The sequence below is a fragment of the Galeopterus variegatus genome, unplaced genomic scaffold, assembly GCF_000696425.1.
Source record: "Galeopterus variegatus unplaced genomic scaffold, G_variegatus-3.0.2 Scaffold817, whole genome shotgun sequence".
NCBI classification, from domain to species: Eukaryota; Metazoa; Chordata; class Mammalia; order Dermoptera; family Cynocephalidae; genus Galeopterus; species Galeopterus variegatus.
The window spans coordinates 63768-79317 of record NW_007726928.1 but is presented as its reverse complement, the minus strand read 5'-3'; the positions used below and the strand labels follow the sequence as shown (position 1 = coordinate 79317).

Genomic DNA, 15550 nt, shown 5'->3' with positions numbered 1-15550 from the left:
AGCAGATTTCATGGAATGGGAAGTGGGGACTTCTGATGGACCTTTGCAGCGTTTTGTTAGGGATAGCTTCCAGCCCCTCACCCATCCATCCACTTCCTCTTTCTCCTGTTTATCTGTACCTGGGGGTGTAAACCGGGTACAAAAAAAAAAAAAAAAAGGGGGAACCAAAGTAGGTTATAGGTTTGAACAAATACAGTCTGAGATTTAAAAAATAATCCTCCCAGGCCCCTGGAGGCTGTAGTTCAGTGGTTTTCAGGCTTTGTTTCACAAACTCTAGGGTCCCACAATTGTGCCTTCAGGGCTGGGGACTGAGGCAGGCAGAGGTGGCACCTCAGGGGCTCAAGTGCCCGTGGCTGCTCTGCCTGTAGTGGCTTTGCTTTTACTGGTTTTACAGGGATTCTCTGAGTGAGACTTTGTATGAGGAGACAGATGGGCCGTGTCGCCACAGAAGGTGGAAAGCTACCTGTGTTGGACATCTAGCCTCCACGGCTGGGTTGAAAACCTCCCAAACATGAATTCTGCTGGAGGCTGAATCCTGGGGCTGACAGGCATTTTGAGGAACTTGACTTTTCTGGGGGTCCCACAGGCCTCCTTGCTTGACAGAGACTGAGTGGCTGCTCTTCCCAGGGCCATTTGACAGCCCAGGCATGTTTTATTTTCTCTTTTGTTATATGGGGTGTCCTGGCCTTCCAGCCCTGCAGAGGCCAAATCAAATTATCTTCTCTCTTGATCCAAATGAATTTTGTCCCTGGGGAAACCCTGGGCTCAGCTTCCAGATAATTGGTGAGGAAGAGGCTTTCTCAGCACATCTTTCTCTCCCCACCCTCATTATGTCTTGCAGTCAGCGGAGTTCTTCGAGATGCTGGAGAAGATGCAGGTGAGCACCCCCAGAACAGGCAAGAAGCTGAGCCTCAGGTGCAGGGGCTGCAGGGATCTCGGGGAACTCAATGCCAGGCAGAACCCACAGCAGAACTTGGGGGCCTTGGAGGGAGGGGCCCCTTGGCCCAGACAACCTGAGGTCATTTTGCTGTTGAGTGGCACAGAGCACTTTGGGAAACTTGTATCTGAAGGACATGGAGGATAAAAAGAAGAACTTCCCCAGCAGAGCAGCCAGGGATGCTGTAAACCCCATGGGTATGGGGAGGGTTTGAAGGGGCCTGTTCTTGGAATGATTTGGAAAGAAAGCCGGAGAAAGCAAGCCCCTTCTTAGGGGAGCCGTTGTGTTGGGGAGGCAGAGCAGTGGGTTGGGAGGCAGACCTAAGTTCAGATCCTGCACCAAAACCTTAAGAGAGCAAGTTCCTTACCTTTTCTAAGCCTCTGTAAATAAGTAAGAATAAAAATACCCACTTACACGGTAGTTGGGATGAAATGTGGTAATATATGTAAAAACTTGGTAGGCACTACATAAGAGTCAGTGTTAAGTGTGGATTTGGGGGTCCTTTATGATGACTCCTCACGAGGGTCAGGGCTCACAGGTAGAGCTGCTGTCCTGGGGAATATGTGCAGGGTTTCAGAAGGTTTAATTGACATGGGTGGAAAGACAGGGAAGAAGATCCTGATAATGGCACACATATTTCAATCGCTTCTGTGGGCTCAGAGATTGACAGGCATTACTTCTTCCTAACAAGGCCTTCGGAAGTAGGTATATTGTTAGTAACCCCATGTCACAGATGGGAACACTGAGGCACAGAGCTATTGAATAAAGCACTTCGGGGTGCATGGCTGGTAAGTAGCTTCAGAGCCAGAGGGCTTAGCCATTGCATTATGATACTTTTTACCCTAAGGGGATGCTCCAGGCTAAGGAAGGAAGATTCTGTAATAATGGTCTGAAAGCTCTAGGAGGAGGGGTGCCCACAGCCATCCTGAGATGCTGGTGAAGCTGCCTGGTCTCCCAGAGGGTGGGACAGGGGAGGGACTGTTTGAAGGAAAAATAATATTAGTGGTGGTGTCATTACCATGAGCAATTTATAAATTCTTCTCTGTGCCCAGCAGTGTGTGAACTACAAACTCATTCTGCACACACTTAAGGAAGTCATAATCAAGTTGCGGAAACCAGGAAGGCATGAGTGGAGACAGTGAGTGGTGGGAGACAGTGTATCATTAAGTGCTCAGCGGCTTGGAGCAAAGCTGGGATTTTCACCACAAGCCACTGGGGTCTGCACTCTGGGGAGGCGGCAGGGGATTTGCGGCTCACCCTGCCTTCTCTCTGGTTGCTCCCCAATCCACCCATCCTTCACCCCTAGCTGGAGTCCCCTGCCTCCCCTGCAAAGGGCTTCAATGTTTGAGCACATAATGCAGCCCCACTTAACTCATATTGTTCTGTTGTTTTGAGGCTGCCTGGCCTGTTGCCTTCCCAACTAGATTGGGAGCCTCTTGAGGGCAGGGGTCTTGTTTTCATTCTTTCTCTGTATCTCCACAATGGCTGACACCCACGGTGGTTTGCTGATTCCATCTCAGTTGAGACCGTTGAAGCCAAACTCCCCAGTGTTTAAGTCCCTACCGTGTGCCCAGGGGCCCCAGTCCCAGAGGACTCACAGTTCCTGGAGACTCTGTGTGTCCGAACTCCATGTGGGGAGCCCACAGTGACGAAGCGCACTGCACCTGTCCTAGAGTGTGGGCTCCGTCTCTCCTCATCCCGCAGGTGTGTAAATGGAGCATTGGGGCAGTAAGTGCCCCGTTCACTCTGCTAGTTGTGAAGAGCTGAAACTAGGATCCGGGACTCCTGATTTTCAGCCCAGGAGTCTAAGCGTCTGCAGAAGGGCACAATCCCTGTGAAGCAGGAGGAGCTAAGTGCACAGCGTTGGATCCCTTCAGTCCTGGGTTCAGATTCTAGCCCTGATGCTTTCTAGGGGAATATCTTTGGTCCAGTCACTGTCCCTCTCTGAGCCTCAGTTTCTTCACTGGTGGAGAAGGTGAAATAATGATAATATCTGTTGCAAAGGATTAACACACAGAGGAGAGAGGGCCCAGTGCTGAGCAGTGGCTCTGCTGTGGGGGAGGGAGTGGCACGGCAGAGGGATGGGAGGAGGTTTGCTCTCCTGCCCCAGGGGCTTTTCCCAGACAGGGGTGACTAATGCAGGACAAACAAAATAAACTCCTGACCTCACTCCCTCCACCCCCCATCTGCCCAGTTTGCCAACCTGGACAGGGTCTGCAGGGCCACCCAGGTATATTTCTCCCTGTGTTTGAGAGGAGCACCTGTCTAGTGGGAGGGGCCCTCCCACGCTCTCCTGAACAGTGTCACAGGTGACTCAGCCCAGAGAAGTATGGAGAAGCCACGTTTAAATCCACTGGGTTAGCAGGACCTTGGTGTTCAAGGAGTTGGGAGGTGTGGTCATGCACTTGGTGGGCAGATGACCCAGCTTCACATCCAGGCCCTGCCACTCACTAGCGACCTTAGGTAAGCAACCTCCTCCTGGGGCTTCAGTTTCCTCACAGGTGAAAAGGTGCTGTGAGCTTCAAATGAAACCACAGAGGGAGCTCACCTCGGAAGGTTAAAATTCCAGTGCATTAGTGTCGTGGCTAGGTGGGGGCTGTTGCGGACTCTCTCCTCTCTGGAGGGGAACTTTCCTCCTGGTCTGTCCCACCATCTCACAGCCTCACCTGATTTATTCGCACAGTCTTGGGAATGCCACGTGTTCTCTCCCACAACCCAGTTAAGTCAGAACTGGACTACAGGACTGCTGGATGAGGCACTGCTCCCCAGAACTGAATTTTCCAGATACTCGTAGGTGGACCCCTTAGTCCAGTCCTAGCCATTGTGTCCTGTCCTTGGTAATAATCCCTGCAGCTGTGAGGTGGGAGGGTGAGTGTTATAATCCTCATTTTGCAGATGAAGCTATGGAGGAGGCTCCAAGAGGCTAAACTGTGTCAAGGGTCACAAATAATAAGCTTGCAGCAGAATGAGGACCAGGACCAGGTCTCCTGCCTGTGGCCCCCAGGCCCTCCCACCAGGGAGAGGGTGGAGCTGGTTGGCATGAGGTCCAGAGTGCTGGCTCTGACACCAATGACAAGGTTGACATTTTTCCCCCTCACCTGCCTTAGGGAAGATACTCGTATTTAAGTCCCAGGATGATAAAGCAGCCTATCTCATGACAATAATAATCCATAGCATTTACTATATCCTAATCAGTGTTCCAAGTGCTTAACCCATTGTTAACCTTTAACCTTCACCACAACAGTAGGCACCATCATCATTCCCATTTTACAGATGAGAACACTGAGCCACAGAGAAGTTTTAGTGATTTGCCTAAGGTTGTAAGACTAGTAAATGGCAGTGTTGGGATCTGAACCCCAGTGACCTGGCTGGAGTCCATGCTCTTAACCCAGCCACTCTGCTACCTCGGCTGGGGCTGCTGGGAGGACTGACAGTGACCAGGTGCATGGTGCTAAGGGCCGAGCACATGCCAGCCATTGTTGCTGTTATCATCACTAACCCGCGGCAAGGCCAGGAGCTCAGGAGATTCCTCTGTTTGGCCCCTTTTTTATGACCTTTGCTTTTCCACGAACCTCTTTTCCTTGTTCCCACAGGGGATCAAGCTTGAAGAGCAGAAGCCGGGACCCCAGAAGAACAAGGTGGGCTGGGTGGGTGAGGGGGCAGCCAGGTGGGCTGGCGGGGGGGCCAGGGTGAGAGAGGAGGCAGGAGGAGCATCCATGTGCTGGGGTCTTCTACCTCCCACCTGTCTGATTTTCACCAAGAGCCATTGAAGTGACTGCGCCCTTATTACACTGGGGTGTGGTGGGCCATTAAGGCAGCTTCAGAGCAGGCTAGGGCAGAGGCCTTGCTGGGACCTCAGGCCTGGCCTAGCTCCTCCTGCATAGTGTTGAAGGGTGTTGGATCTGGGCCCCAGCTCCAGTGGGCAGTCAGCTCTCAGTTTCCAATGCCCGGCGGTGCAGATCGTCACTTGGCGGTCAGCCTCCTTGCCTGGAGAGGGGAGCTGGGTGAGATGAGGGGTCACCTTCCTGTTCTAGCACCCTAGCCTGAGAAGCTAGTATCACTTGGGTGGGGATTCAGCACCTTTTTATACTGTATCTTCGGCTAGCAGGGTTTGTGTTCGGGTTCTATCTGTTTCGAGAAGAGCTCAAGGGATGTTGGATCCCAGAGCTGCCTTGCATCTGGTGTTCTTCCCCCAGAGCCCTGGTGCAGCCTGCTAGGCCCCTCAGCTCAGCGCCCCCCCCACAAACCTGGGAGAGGGAAAGAGAAACAGTGATCAGGTTTTATGGGCACTGCTGGCACTGACAGTGGCGTCGTCTGGCTTGTCTTGCAGGATGACTATATCCCATACCCCAGCATCGACGAGGTAGGGCCTTGCTGGTCGCACTGCAGCCTGCTCTTGGTCCAGTTGCTGGGGAGGTGATGGTGATGGGCCCTCCCCAGCTCCACATGGGAGAGCACCTTGGGCCTGGGACTCGAGGGCCTGAGGTCTCTTCCTGCCTTTGCCTTCATGACCTCAGTGTTTCCATGTTTAAACTGGGAGTGCCCATTCGGGCCTTACAACTCTGGGGTTACAGCGTCCCTCAGTGAAACTGGAGATGTTATGGGGCTTAAAGGAGGGGGTCATGTGACTGCCTTTGGCCTCAGGTACCAGGCTCCCTCCTTGGAGCTGTTCAGAGGTGGGGGAGGGACACCACCACGGGCATCCCTCCTCCCTGCATTCCCTGGGTGGGCTGCAGTGCAGACCCTCCCTCTGCCTCCAGGTTGTAGAGAAGGGAGGCCCGTACCCTCTCATCATCCTGCCCCAGTTTGGGGGCTACTGGATTGAGGACCCGGAGAACGTGGGCACACCAACGTCACTGGGCAGCAGCATCTGTGAGGAGGAGGAAGAGGACAACCTCAGCCCCAACACCTTCGGCTACAAGCTCGAGTGCAAGGGCGAAGCCAGGGCCTACCGCAGGCACTTCCTAGGGAAGGTGAGGCTGAGGGCCCCGGGACACAAGAGCCGCCAGAGGAGGGAGTGCACCGGGGAGCCCAGCAGTCCTCTCTCCAGTGCCCCCCTTCCTTTCTGCCTGCCTCTGTCTTAGTTGGGGTGTCTGACTGGCCCTGTCCTGGGGGTAGGGAGCAGGGGAACAGTGCCAGAAGTCAGGGAGGCTTGATGGGATGGGTCCTTGAGGGGACGACCCACAGCAAGTGTTTTAGGAGGTGATGGAAAGGATAGTGTTCAGGGTGAAGGAGGGTGGGGTGGAGTTTTAGCTGTTCAAGGAAAAAAGTGTTCTCACACTTTGGAAGTCTTTGTTTTCATTTAAATCCTGCAAATCTCTCATGTCCTCATTCAGGCAGGTCCCCTGAGTACTTGTACTGGAAGGTGTGCTGTGAACCTCTGATTGCTTAAAGTGACAAAGTTTCATTTCTTTAAATACATTCTGCCCTTCAGACTAACCAGATTCCCAAAATCCTGAGAGCAGATTCTGGAAATCTCTAGCCTAATGCAGCTTTGCAGAGTGACAGGGAAGAGGCTGCGCAGAAACCCCTGGGATCTTGTTAAAATGCAGATTCCAGGACCCCGGCCGGATTTGTCAGGTCTGGGGCGGGCTCCAGGAAGCTGTGTTGTTTGCCTGTGCTCCCCGAGCAGCTCCCCTCAGATGGGGTTGCCCGGGCTCCCCCTAGCTTTCTTCCTGCAGATGGTCTGAATTGGGGAGGGCCACCCCCTGGGAGTAAGAAAGAGAACTCAGGATATTGTGGTGAAGAACTCAAGCTTCAGAGTAAGACAGACGTGGGCTTGAACGCTGGATCTGTCACTGACAGGTTGTGTGACCTCGGGTGTTTTTTTAACCTCCCTGAACACTGGTTTCCCCACCTGTTATCTCTCACAGAAAGGTGTGGTCAGGATTAAAGGGGATAATAGGTTTTAAGCTCTTAGCACAGTGCCAGGCACATCCTGAGGACTTGGCAGTCGGTACTTATTTATATGATGATGGGGCTGGCCAGTGAGCTCACTTGGGAGAGCATGGTGCTGGCAACGCTGAGGTCACAGGTTCGAATCCCCCTACCAACCAGCCACCAAAAAAAAAAAAGATGATGCCCATCAGTAAGGGTTGGCTAGTTAGCTCACTTTGTCGTCAGTAGCAGCTGCAGCAGTAGCATCCTTCTCTTCCTTGAGGCTGTGGGGCTTCTCCTGGTGCAGGAGGTGGTTTTGGGGACATGTCTGGAGGGTTTCCTCCTTCCCGCTCACACCTGATTTCTATTTCTAGGATCATCTCAACTTCTACTGTACTGGCAGCAGCCTGGGGAACTTGATCCTGTCGGTCAAGTGCGAGGAAGCCGAGGGGATTGAGTACCTTCGGATCATCCTCAGGTGGGGCTGCTGCACTGTTGGAGGCCATGCCTCTTCCAGGCAGGCTGCCAGGAGTGGTCAAGGACCCAGAAATACCCGTCTGACCAGTCTGGTCTGGGTGTGCTGGGGGAGGGGGGCGGGGGACAGATCTGCTGGAATCTTGGGGCTATGTTTGAAGTTGCCAGGCAGGGAGACCCAGCTGTTCCCACCAGCTGGCTGGCTGTGGCAGTGAGCATGGTATCCTGGTGTCAAGGTCACCTAGACCACAACCCTACCTGCCTCTCTTTATTGTGAGAGCCCATGGCTCTGAGGAAGATGGGAAGACAAAGTAGGGGAGGCTCAGGGTGGCTCATCCTGCTGAGACACAACTCCAAATCCCGGGAGAGGGTTAGCCAGAATGCTGCCTGTGGTGTACATCTAGCTGGGGAAGATAGATACCAAAACATGTTACGTGTGCTGGGTTCTCTGAAATTGGACTACTGATTTATAGCTGAAGCCAGGGCCCCTCTCTCTGGATTGTGACCTTCTCAAGGGCAGGAGCTGGAACTGTTTGGTTCTGTTTGGTTCTACTAACTTGTTTTGTAAAACCTCCTTTGTGCCAGGAGCTGTGATAAGTACTGGGGATACAATGATGACTGAGACTTGGTCCCTGTTGTCTAAAGGCTTACAGTCTAGCGAGGGAGGAAAACAGAATTTTTATGTGAATCAGGTATTATTTTAGCAGCATGTGCAGGATGCTATGGGAGCACGAAGGAGTCTGTGTCTTACTTATCTCTGTCCCTGGTTGGGGGGTGAAGACAGGGAGGCCAGGTGCTGGGTGCTTAGCAGAGTGCTATGAACCTGTCAAGTTCTCAGTCCATATTTGTTGAATCTAGTTGGAAGTTCTTGAAGGTATTTGGAAAAGAGCAGTAACATTTTTTTCTGCCCACAATTTTTGATAAGTATGGGAGGGAATAAGGACACATAATCCTGCTTAGGGAGAGGTGGGGGTGGGGTTTGAGGGAGTTGTCAGCACCCATCCAGTCTTGGTTTGCTTTTTCTGTAAAGAAAGGAGGCAGTTTTCTTTACAGAAGTTCACCTGGCTAGAAATCATATTTGCAAGGCACGGAAGAGTCAATTAAATAGCGAGAGCCAATCTTCTGAGGGGTAATACCTGGATCCCATCTCCAAATGGGATTTCTAGTTAGACGAACTTCTGTAAGGAAAATTGCTTCTTTTTATAGTAAAAATCGGACCAAGACTGGGTAGAATTTCTTAGTAAGATGACAAGTGAACACAAGGCTCTAACTCCCCTTTTAAAATTCTATTTCTTACCTGAAATGCTGCATCAGGACTGAAACCTGGAGAAAGATGCCAGGCATATAACACACGTTTTGATTTTTGTTTTTGTTTTTAATGGGGTAGTTAGGACTAAAGTGTAGGTGATATTGAGAGTTGAACCCCAGCTCCGGTTCCTTAGAAAGCAGTGTAGTGTGGGAATATGTGACACTGGAGATTCTGGAAGAATTCTCTACTCTAGGAGTGAGAGATAGCTTTGGAATGGTCAGGGGACTTTCTACATAGAATTGTTTTTGTTGTTTTGGGTCAACATTTGAAACCAGTGCCTTGGGGAGCCCAGGGGCAAGCTCAAATGTGCCTCTCTGGAATAGAAAGCCTGTGGGTGGGGTGGCAGAGAGAAACCATACACCAGCTAGGAAGTTGGACAGTCACATCATGTACTTGGAGTGATTGCCATGCCAAATTGGAAACCAGACATAAAAAATTGGCTCCATAGCTTAGCAGCTTTACCAGACACAAAGAAGAAATTATCCAGAGTGACATTCCCCTGCTGGCAGTGACTACCATCCCAGCTTCTTCCTCATTCCCCATAGGCTTCTGGATTATTTAATTGATGTCCCACATTTATAACAACTAGCTCTCCAGCCTAAAATCTGAGAAGAGTATTCTAACAGCCTCTGTATGTGCCGTGAGAACAGCCAAGAAGAATCTACCCACAGTTAGAAGACAAATAATAAGTCTGTGTAGATTTCTTCTTTTTCAAGTTTGGGGATAAAGAAGAAGAAGAAAAAAGATAAAAACCTCAGAGGTCTATGAACAAAAAGATTCCATATCTAAAAAGGCATAAACTAGCTGGAGAAATAAGAGAGTTTTGAAAAGTATGTACTACAGAAAGCCAGGTAAAATCGAGATATTTGTTAACTTTGTATTTTCTTCAAACTTCTAGAAAAAAAAAAAAACACTACGAAAGAAAAGGCAAAAGAGAGAATAAGGCAACAGAATGAGATGAGAAAGTTGCTGGTAAAGTAAAGGAGATAATAGAAGAAAACTAAAAATGGCCCAAAGGAATAATTTTAAATGCTTTGAGAAGCAGTAAAAATCAGAATCTAATTTGTAGAAAATGCAGTTAGTAATATGGAGAATAAGCTTAGGAAGCTCTCACGTAATTCAAATGAAAACAGAACTTTAAAACATTGAGCGAGATTATGACAAATATGGAGGATACTGAGCAGGAATTAAACATGTGGATAATTGATGTTCTTAAACTGATTGAAGACTTAAATCTGCAGATTAAAATGATTCACACATAACAGCCAAATTAATGAAAAGAAACTAATAGCTGGACATATTTTGATGAAGATTCAGTATTTCTTAGATATAAAATCACTAGTAGAAAAAAAAATTCCAAATAATAAAGGAAGACAAAGAAAACACACATATAGAAAAAGAAAATAAAGGAATCATAAATAAATAAATGTGATAGAAGTAAATACATATGTGATGGTAATAAATATAAGTGAGTTAAATTCCATTATTATACAGCAAATATTCTCAGTTTGGGTCATTTCTCCAAAACAATCCCACAAACTAAGTCCTTATATTTTATTAAAGAAAGTAACTCAGAATATTTAAAAAGAAAAGTATCAAGAAAAAGTTACATCAAATACAAAAAGAAAGCATGGTTGGCAATATTAATACAGAAAAGTAGAATTCAAGGAAAAAGCAATCAGTGTGATAAAGAGGGCTATTATCCATTCATAAAAGGTAAAATCCACAATGAAAATATCTTATGAAGCTTTATATTGTTAATAGTATATATTATAACATAGTATAATATATATATGCACATGTATGTAGTGATTAAAATATGGAGAAATTCACAGGATACAGTGGTAGTGGTAGATTTTTAACACACTCATCACTTGATAGATCAATACAAGGGTAATATATAAAAGTGTATAGATAATCTCTTTAATATTATTTATGTCAATTATATATATTTATCTTTACATGTATCTATTTTTATATCTAACAATCAAACATTGATCCTGTAACAGATTTCTGCTTCTTTATAAGTGCCTATGGGATATTTACAGAAATTGATGGCATGGTAGATCAGTGGTATTCTGTGGACCTGCTACATCAGAATAATCTTGGACCTTTAAAGCAAAGCACAGCAAAATGAAGCAACACCCAAATACCCGCCCTCTCCCCAAACAAAAGCCCAGACTTTCAGGTTCTAACTCAACCATTTAAAACACACACACACACACACACACACACACACACACACACACACACACACACACATATATAACAGATGTAAAGATGTATAAATCATAATATATATTATTTCTTCCTATTTCTATAGCTCTCTATAGAATATATTATTCTGTAACTTGCTTCCCTTAACAATATCTTAGAAATCTTTCCATGTTAGTATATAGAGAGTGGCTTAATTCCTTTTACTGCTCATAGTATTCCATTGCATGGATGTGAAATAATTTATTTAATAGGTCCCCTATTTTTTTTTTTTTCCTTTTTGTCTCTTTTTTTGTGACCGGCAACGGATCGCAACCCTCAGTGTCGTGCCCGTACCGGACTGGGACCGGCAACGGGATTGCAACCCTCGGTGTTGCCCCTGCACCTCGCTCAGCCAGTGAGTGGCCGGTCTGTATGTGGGATCCGAACCCTTGGCGGGAGCGCGGCTGCGCTTCCCAAGCGGCGCACTGTAGCAGTGCGCCACCGGGCCGGCCAATAGGTCCCCTATTAAATTAGTGACCATTGCCAATCTTTTGGTATCACAAATAATGCTTCAATGAATAACCTTGTACAGAGGTAAATTTGTATGGATTTAGATAGTTTCCCAGAAGTGAGATAGCCAGGTCAAAACAAATGCCTTTGTATTTTAATAGATAATGCCAAATTGCCCTTTATAGGGGCTGTATAAATTTGAACTTTCATCAGCAATGTATGAGAGTGCTTATTTCTCCAAAGCCTCTTTAACAGAATGCATTGTCAAACACTTGGATTTTTGCCAATCTAATAGGTGAAAATTATATTTTAGAGTAGTTTAAATTTACAACAATCTTATTATGAATCATGTTGGGAATCTCTTCATATATTCAAGGATTACTTGTATTTATTTGTGTAAACGTTTTGTTCATAAGCTGTGTTCCTTTTTAAATTGGCTGTTGGGCCAAAGAAGAAATCAAAGCTGCAGTTATAGAATATTTATAAAGTAATGACATTTATAATATTATACATAAAAACCCATGGGTTGTATTTAAAGCTATACTTAAGAGAAAATTCATTGCCTTAAACAGTTTCTTATTAAATAAGAAAAAATGATATTTGCAAGTTGTTGTTGTTAGTAACCTGTCTGTGCCTCGGTTTCCTCATCTGTGAAATGGTGATGGTCGTATCTACCTTTAAGTTATTGAGTGCTTGTGTGCCCTGGTGAGTCAGGGTCTCACATATTATAGTTACTCAATAATAGCAGCTGCTATTATTATTATCAATACTATTACCTAAAGAAAGTAAAAGGAAGGAATTAACAAAGATTAAAGCAGAAATAAATAGATTAGAAATTAAAAAAATACAAGACTATCAATAAATAAATCTAGGCTTCTTTTAGGGAAAACAAAACATGATAGGTAACTAGGTAGTCAAATATAGATAAAAAGATAAAAATAAACAAAATTAGGCATAAAAAGACACAACTATGGATGTGAAGAAGATTAAATGGTTACTAGTGGATGCTATGTTCGACTCATGCTGTTAAATTGGAAATTTTATTTGAGACAGATGCCTTTTTAGAAGAGTAAACATTACCAAATGTAATTCAAGATGAGGTAAAAGACCTGAACAGACCAATAACTATGGAATCAACTGAAAAAGTTCTCGAAGAATTATCTCTCCAAATGTGTCTAGATCTATATGGTTTTGCAGGTAGGTATTTTAAACTTTAAAGAGCAGATTTAATGTTGTTTGAAGTTCATGAGAAAAGAAAAGTATGGAAAGCTTCCCAATTAATTAAATAATGCTTAAAAGATCCTCATTTAAAAAAATTGGGAAAATGAAATGCAAAAAAAAAAAAAAAAAAGAAAAAAAGAAAAAATAAGGGCCAATATTTCTTATGAATGTAGAACTAGATGTTCTAAACAAAATATCAGTCTCAGAAACTCAAATTCAAGTAAGCTATTCAGAATAATTCACTATAGCCAAAAAGTTATTTTAGCAATGCAAGGATGGTTAATATTAGAAAATTCATGTATTTGTTTAACCGTGGTGTAGTATGTGCCATACTTTGTTTAGAAGTAAGGAAACTCTGAGGAGTAAGCTCTTTCTTGCTACATGGCCACAGGAAGCATTCAATACATTTTAAATATTCTTATTCCTGTTCCTAGTCTTAGTCATTACCTTCTCCTTATGGACATGGATCGTTACAGGGTAGTGAGGGTCATGCAAAAGACAGATGCTAAGGGAGAACTGAAAGAAGTTAAAAGTGGCTTGAGTGTGGACTGTGTGTCTGAGTGGTGTAGCATTGAGAGATCATGCTGGAGAGGTAAGGAAAGCTGGATCCCATGTACGGATGATGTTTAGGAGCTTTGATTTTATCCCAAGAGCAATAGGAATGCTACTGGAGGGAGAATGTTATGATCAGATTTGCACTGTAGAACAATCGCTTTGGCTAGAATAAGTAGAATGGCTTGGCCAGAAGCAGGACCATGAATTAGGAGGCTGCTGTATGAGCCAGGAGATTATCTCAGGTGACGATCTAGGCCACCAGATTGCATAATGTGAATGGTGTCCTCAGAGCTGTGCAAACCAACAGCTATGATAGGAATTGAACCAGGGTGGCTTGCACTGAGAATAGAGAAAAGTGGGTAGAAAATTCCAAAACACCTGGGGAAAACTAATATTAAGAAAGACAGCCAAAAATGTCAACAAATCGGAAACAGATTTACTTTTGATGAAACACAAATAATGGCACGCCTCCAAAACGACTTAAAATAAATCTTTGTCTATGACCTTAAGATATAGAATGAATAGCACCTTTAAAATAGATAATAAATTGTGAGACAGATAAATGAATCAAGAACACATGGGTATAAAAGAAAAACAATTAGAATTACTGGAAATAAAAAGTAGTTGTTGAAATAAACTTAACATATGAGATGAAATCTAGTCTGTTTAAAGAGTGAAATTGTGAATTGGAACATAGTCCTGAGGAATTCATCCAGAACACAGTACAGATAAAGAAATGAAGTATAATGGGGGTAATAGACTGAGGGGCCCCAGCATTTGTCTCAAAGGAGTTCCAGAAGGAAAAAAGAGACTAGTGAATATCCAAAGAGCTAATAACTGAGAATATTTCAGAATTGAAGAAAAGCACATACTGTGCTGCTGAGCACGATTTTAAAACAAAACAATGCTTCTAGACATGTTGAAGTGAAACATGAGAAATCAAAGATTAAAAAAATTTAAGTCTACCTGAGGATAAAGACAGATTATCTATGAAGTAATGGCAACTAGGCAGTGAGCAGATTTCTTCTCATCTGTAATAGTTGTTGGAATTCAACGGGACAATATCTTTAGGGTGTTGAAAAAAGAAAGAAAACAACCCTCTTAAGTTCTGTACCCAAAAAAACCATCAGCAAAGAGAACTGTTTTCAGACATACAAAAAGTGAAGGGAGTGTATCACTCACAGACTTTTCCTGAAAGATCACTAAAGGATGTATGTCAGGCAGAAGATGTACGTCTTGTTATTAAGAAGTGACACGATGGAGACTTGAACAGTCTAGCCACCAAAAAAAAAAAAAAAAGTGACAAGAAATAGGTAGACTATGTTGATACATTTAATTACTAACTGGAAAAATTAAGTAATTTTTTGCATGTTTAAAAGGAGGCTTGAACTAAATATATAAACAAAGTAGCAAGGACAATAGGAAGGGAAGAGTTCAGTGGATAAAACATACTTTATTGTTTCTCTTTTACCATCACCCCCCAGAGAGAGAGAACAAATTTAGTTTGTTGGAAAAAATATAAATAAGTGTATCGGAAGATATAGAAATACAATCTATAGCTCCCAAACTAGCAGAGGGATAAAAAGAAAGATAATAAAAAAAGAAAACAAAACAAAAAAACCCCACAACCTTTATTCAATTGAAGGCTGGAAAGGAGGAAAAAAAAAAAAGTGAAGAAAACACAGGGAATAGAAAATGTAAAATGATAGATTAGAAATAATTCCAAATATGGAAGTAATTATAATATGTATAAATAGGTTAAATTAGCCTATTAAAATATCAGACTATCAGACTGAATTAAAAATACAGCTGTATTCTGCTTATAAGAGATATACCTGCAGAAAATGACATGGAAGGATTTAAAATAAAGGAATGGAAAAAGATACGCAGGGGGAATACTAACCAAGAAAGCTGGTGTAGCATTATTAATATCAGACAAAATAGAACTTCTGGAAAAAAAGCATTAGGGGTAAGGGGAGTACTGCTTTGTAACTTGGGAATGATTCTTCCCCACTCCCAATGTTTCCTGCAGCGCGGAGGGAACACTTGTGTCACAACCCTGCCTCTCTCCACCCTCTCTGACAGGTGTGTTTTGGAGCAAGAACTTGGCACATAGAGCTGTGTTCTTTCCCCCTTTTCCTTTTGGAGCTAGATGTCCTCAGGGCATCCTCCTTTGTGCCCCTGCACTGTCAGTCTCACCTGAGCAGCCCCCATGGGAGGGGGCTTGCCTCTGCCCAGCACTACCCATGACTGGGTGGGTAAGTTTGGCTAATTCTGGGGTTTAGTTATGAAGACCCATTTCTTCATACTAAGGTAGGTGTTCCCAGTTGGTCTTTATCAGTAACGAAAGAGTTCTTTCGACTCCCAGCAGCCTTACTCTTTGTTGTTTGTTTGTTTGTTAGTTTACTTCTGAATTTGTTTAAAACATGGCAGGGAAAGATGCTTCTTACTGGGCCCCCTCAGAAGCCTCA

General features: G+C 44.6%; 1 protein-coding gene across 3 annotated transcripts in view; it reads left to right on the top strand.

Moving 5' to 3' along the window:
* Positions 1–15550, top strand: part of RAP1GAP2 (RAP1 GTPase activating protein 2) — a 203525-nt gene that overhangs the window by 147170 nt on the left and 40805 nt on the right. For 2 of the 3 annotated variants that reach the window (XR_550470.1, XR_550471.1), the window contains exons 4-8: positions 842–877; positions 4531–4575; positions 5268–5300; positions 5698–5910; positions 7189–7292. Coding sequence is in view for 1 of the 3 variants with exons in the window: in XM_008572665.1 (XP_008570887.1) it covers positions 5269–5300; positions 5679–5910; positions 7189–7292 (368 nt within the window). In the remaining 2 variants the exon portion in view is untranslated. Of the gene's footprint in view, positions 1–841; positions 878–4530; positions 4576–5267; positions 5301–5678; positions 5911–7188; positions 7293–15550 lie in introns of those variants that run through there. The other variant, XM_008572665.1, reaches the window with a different exon arrangement.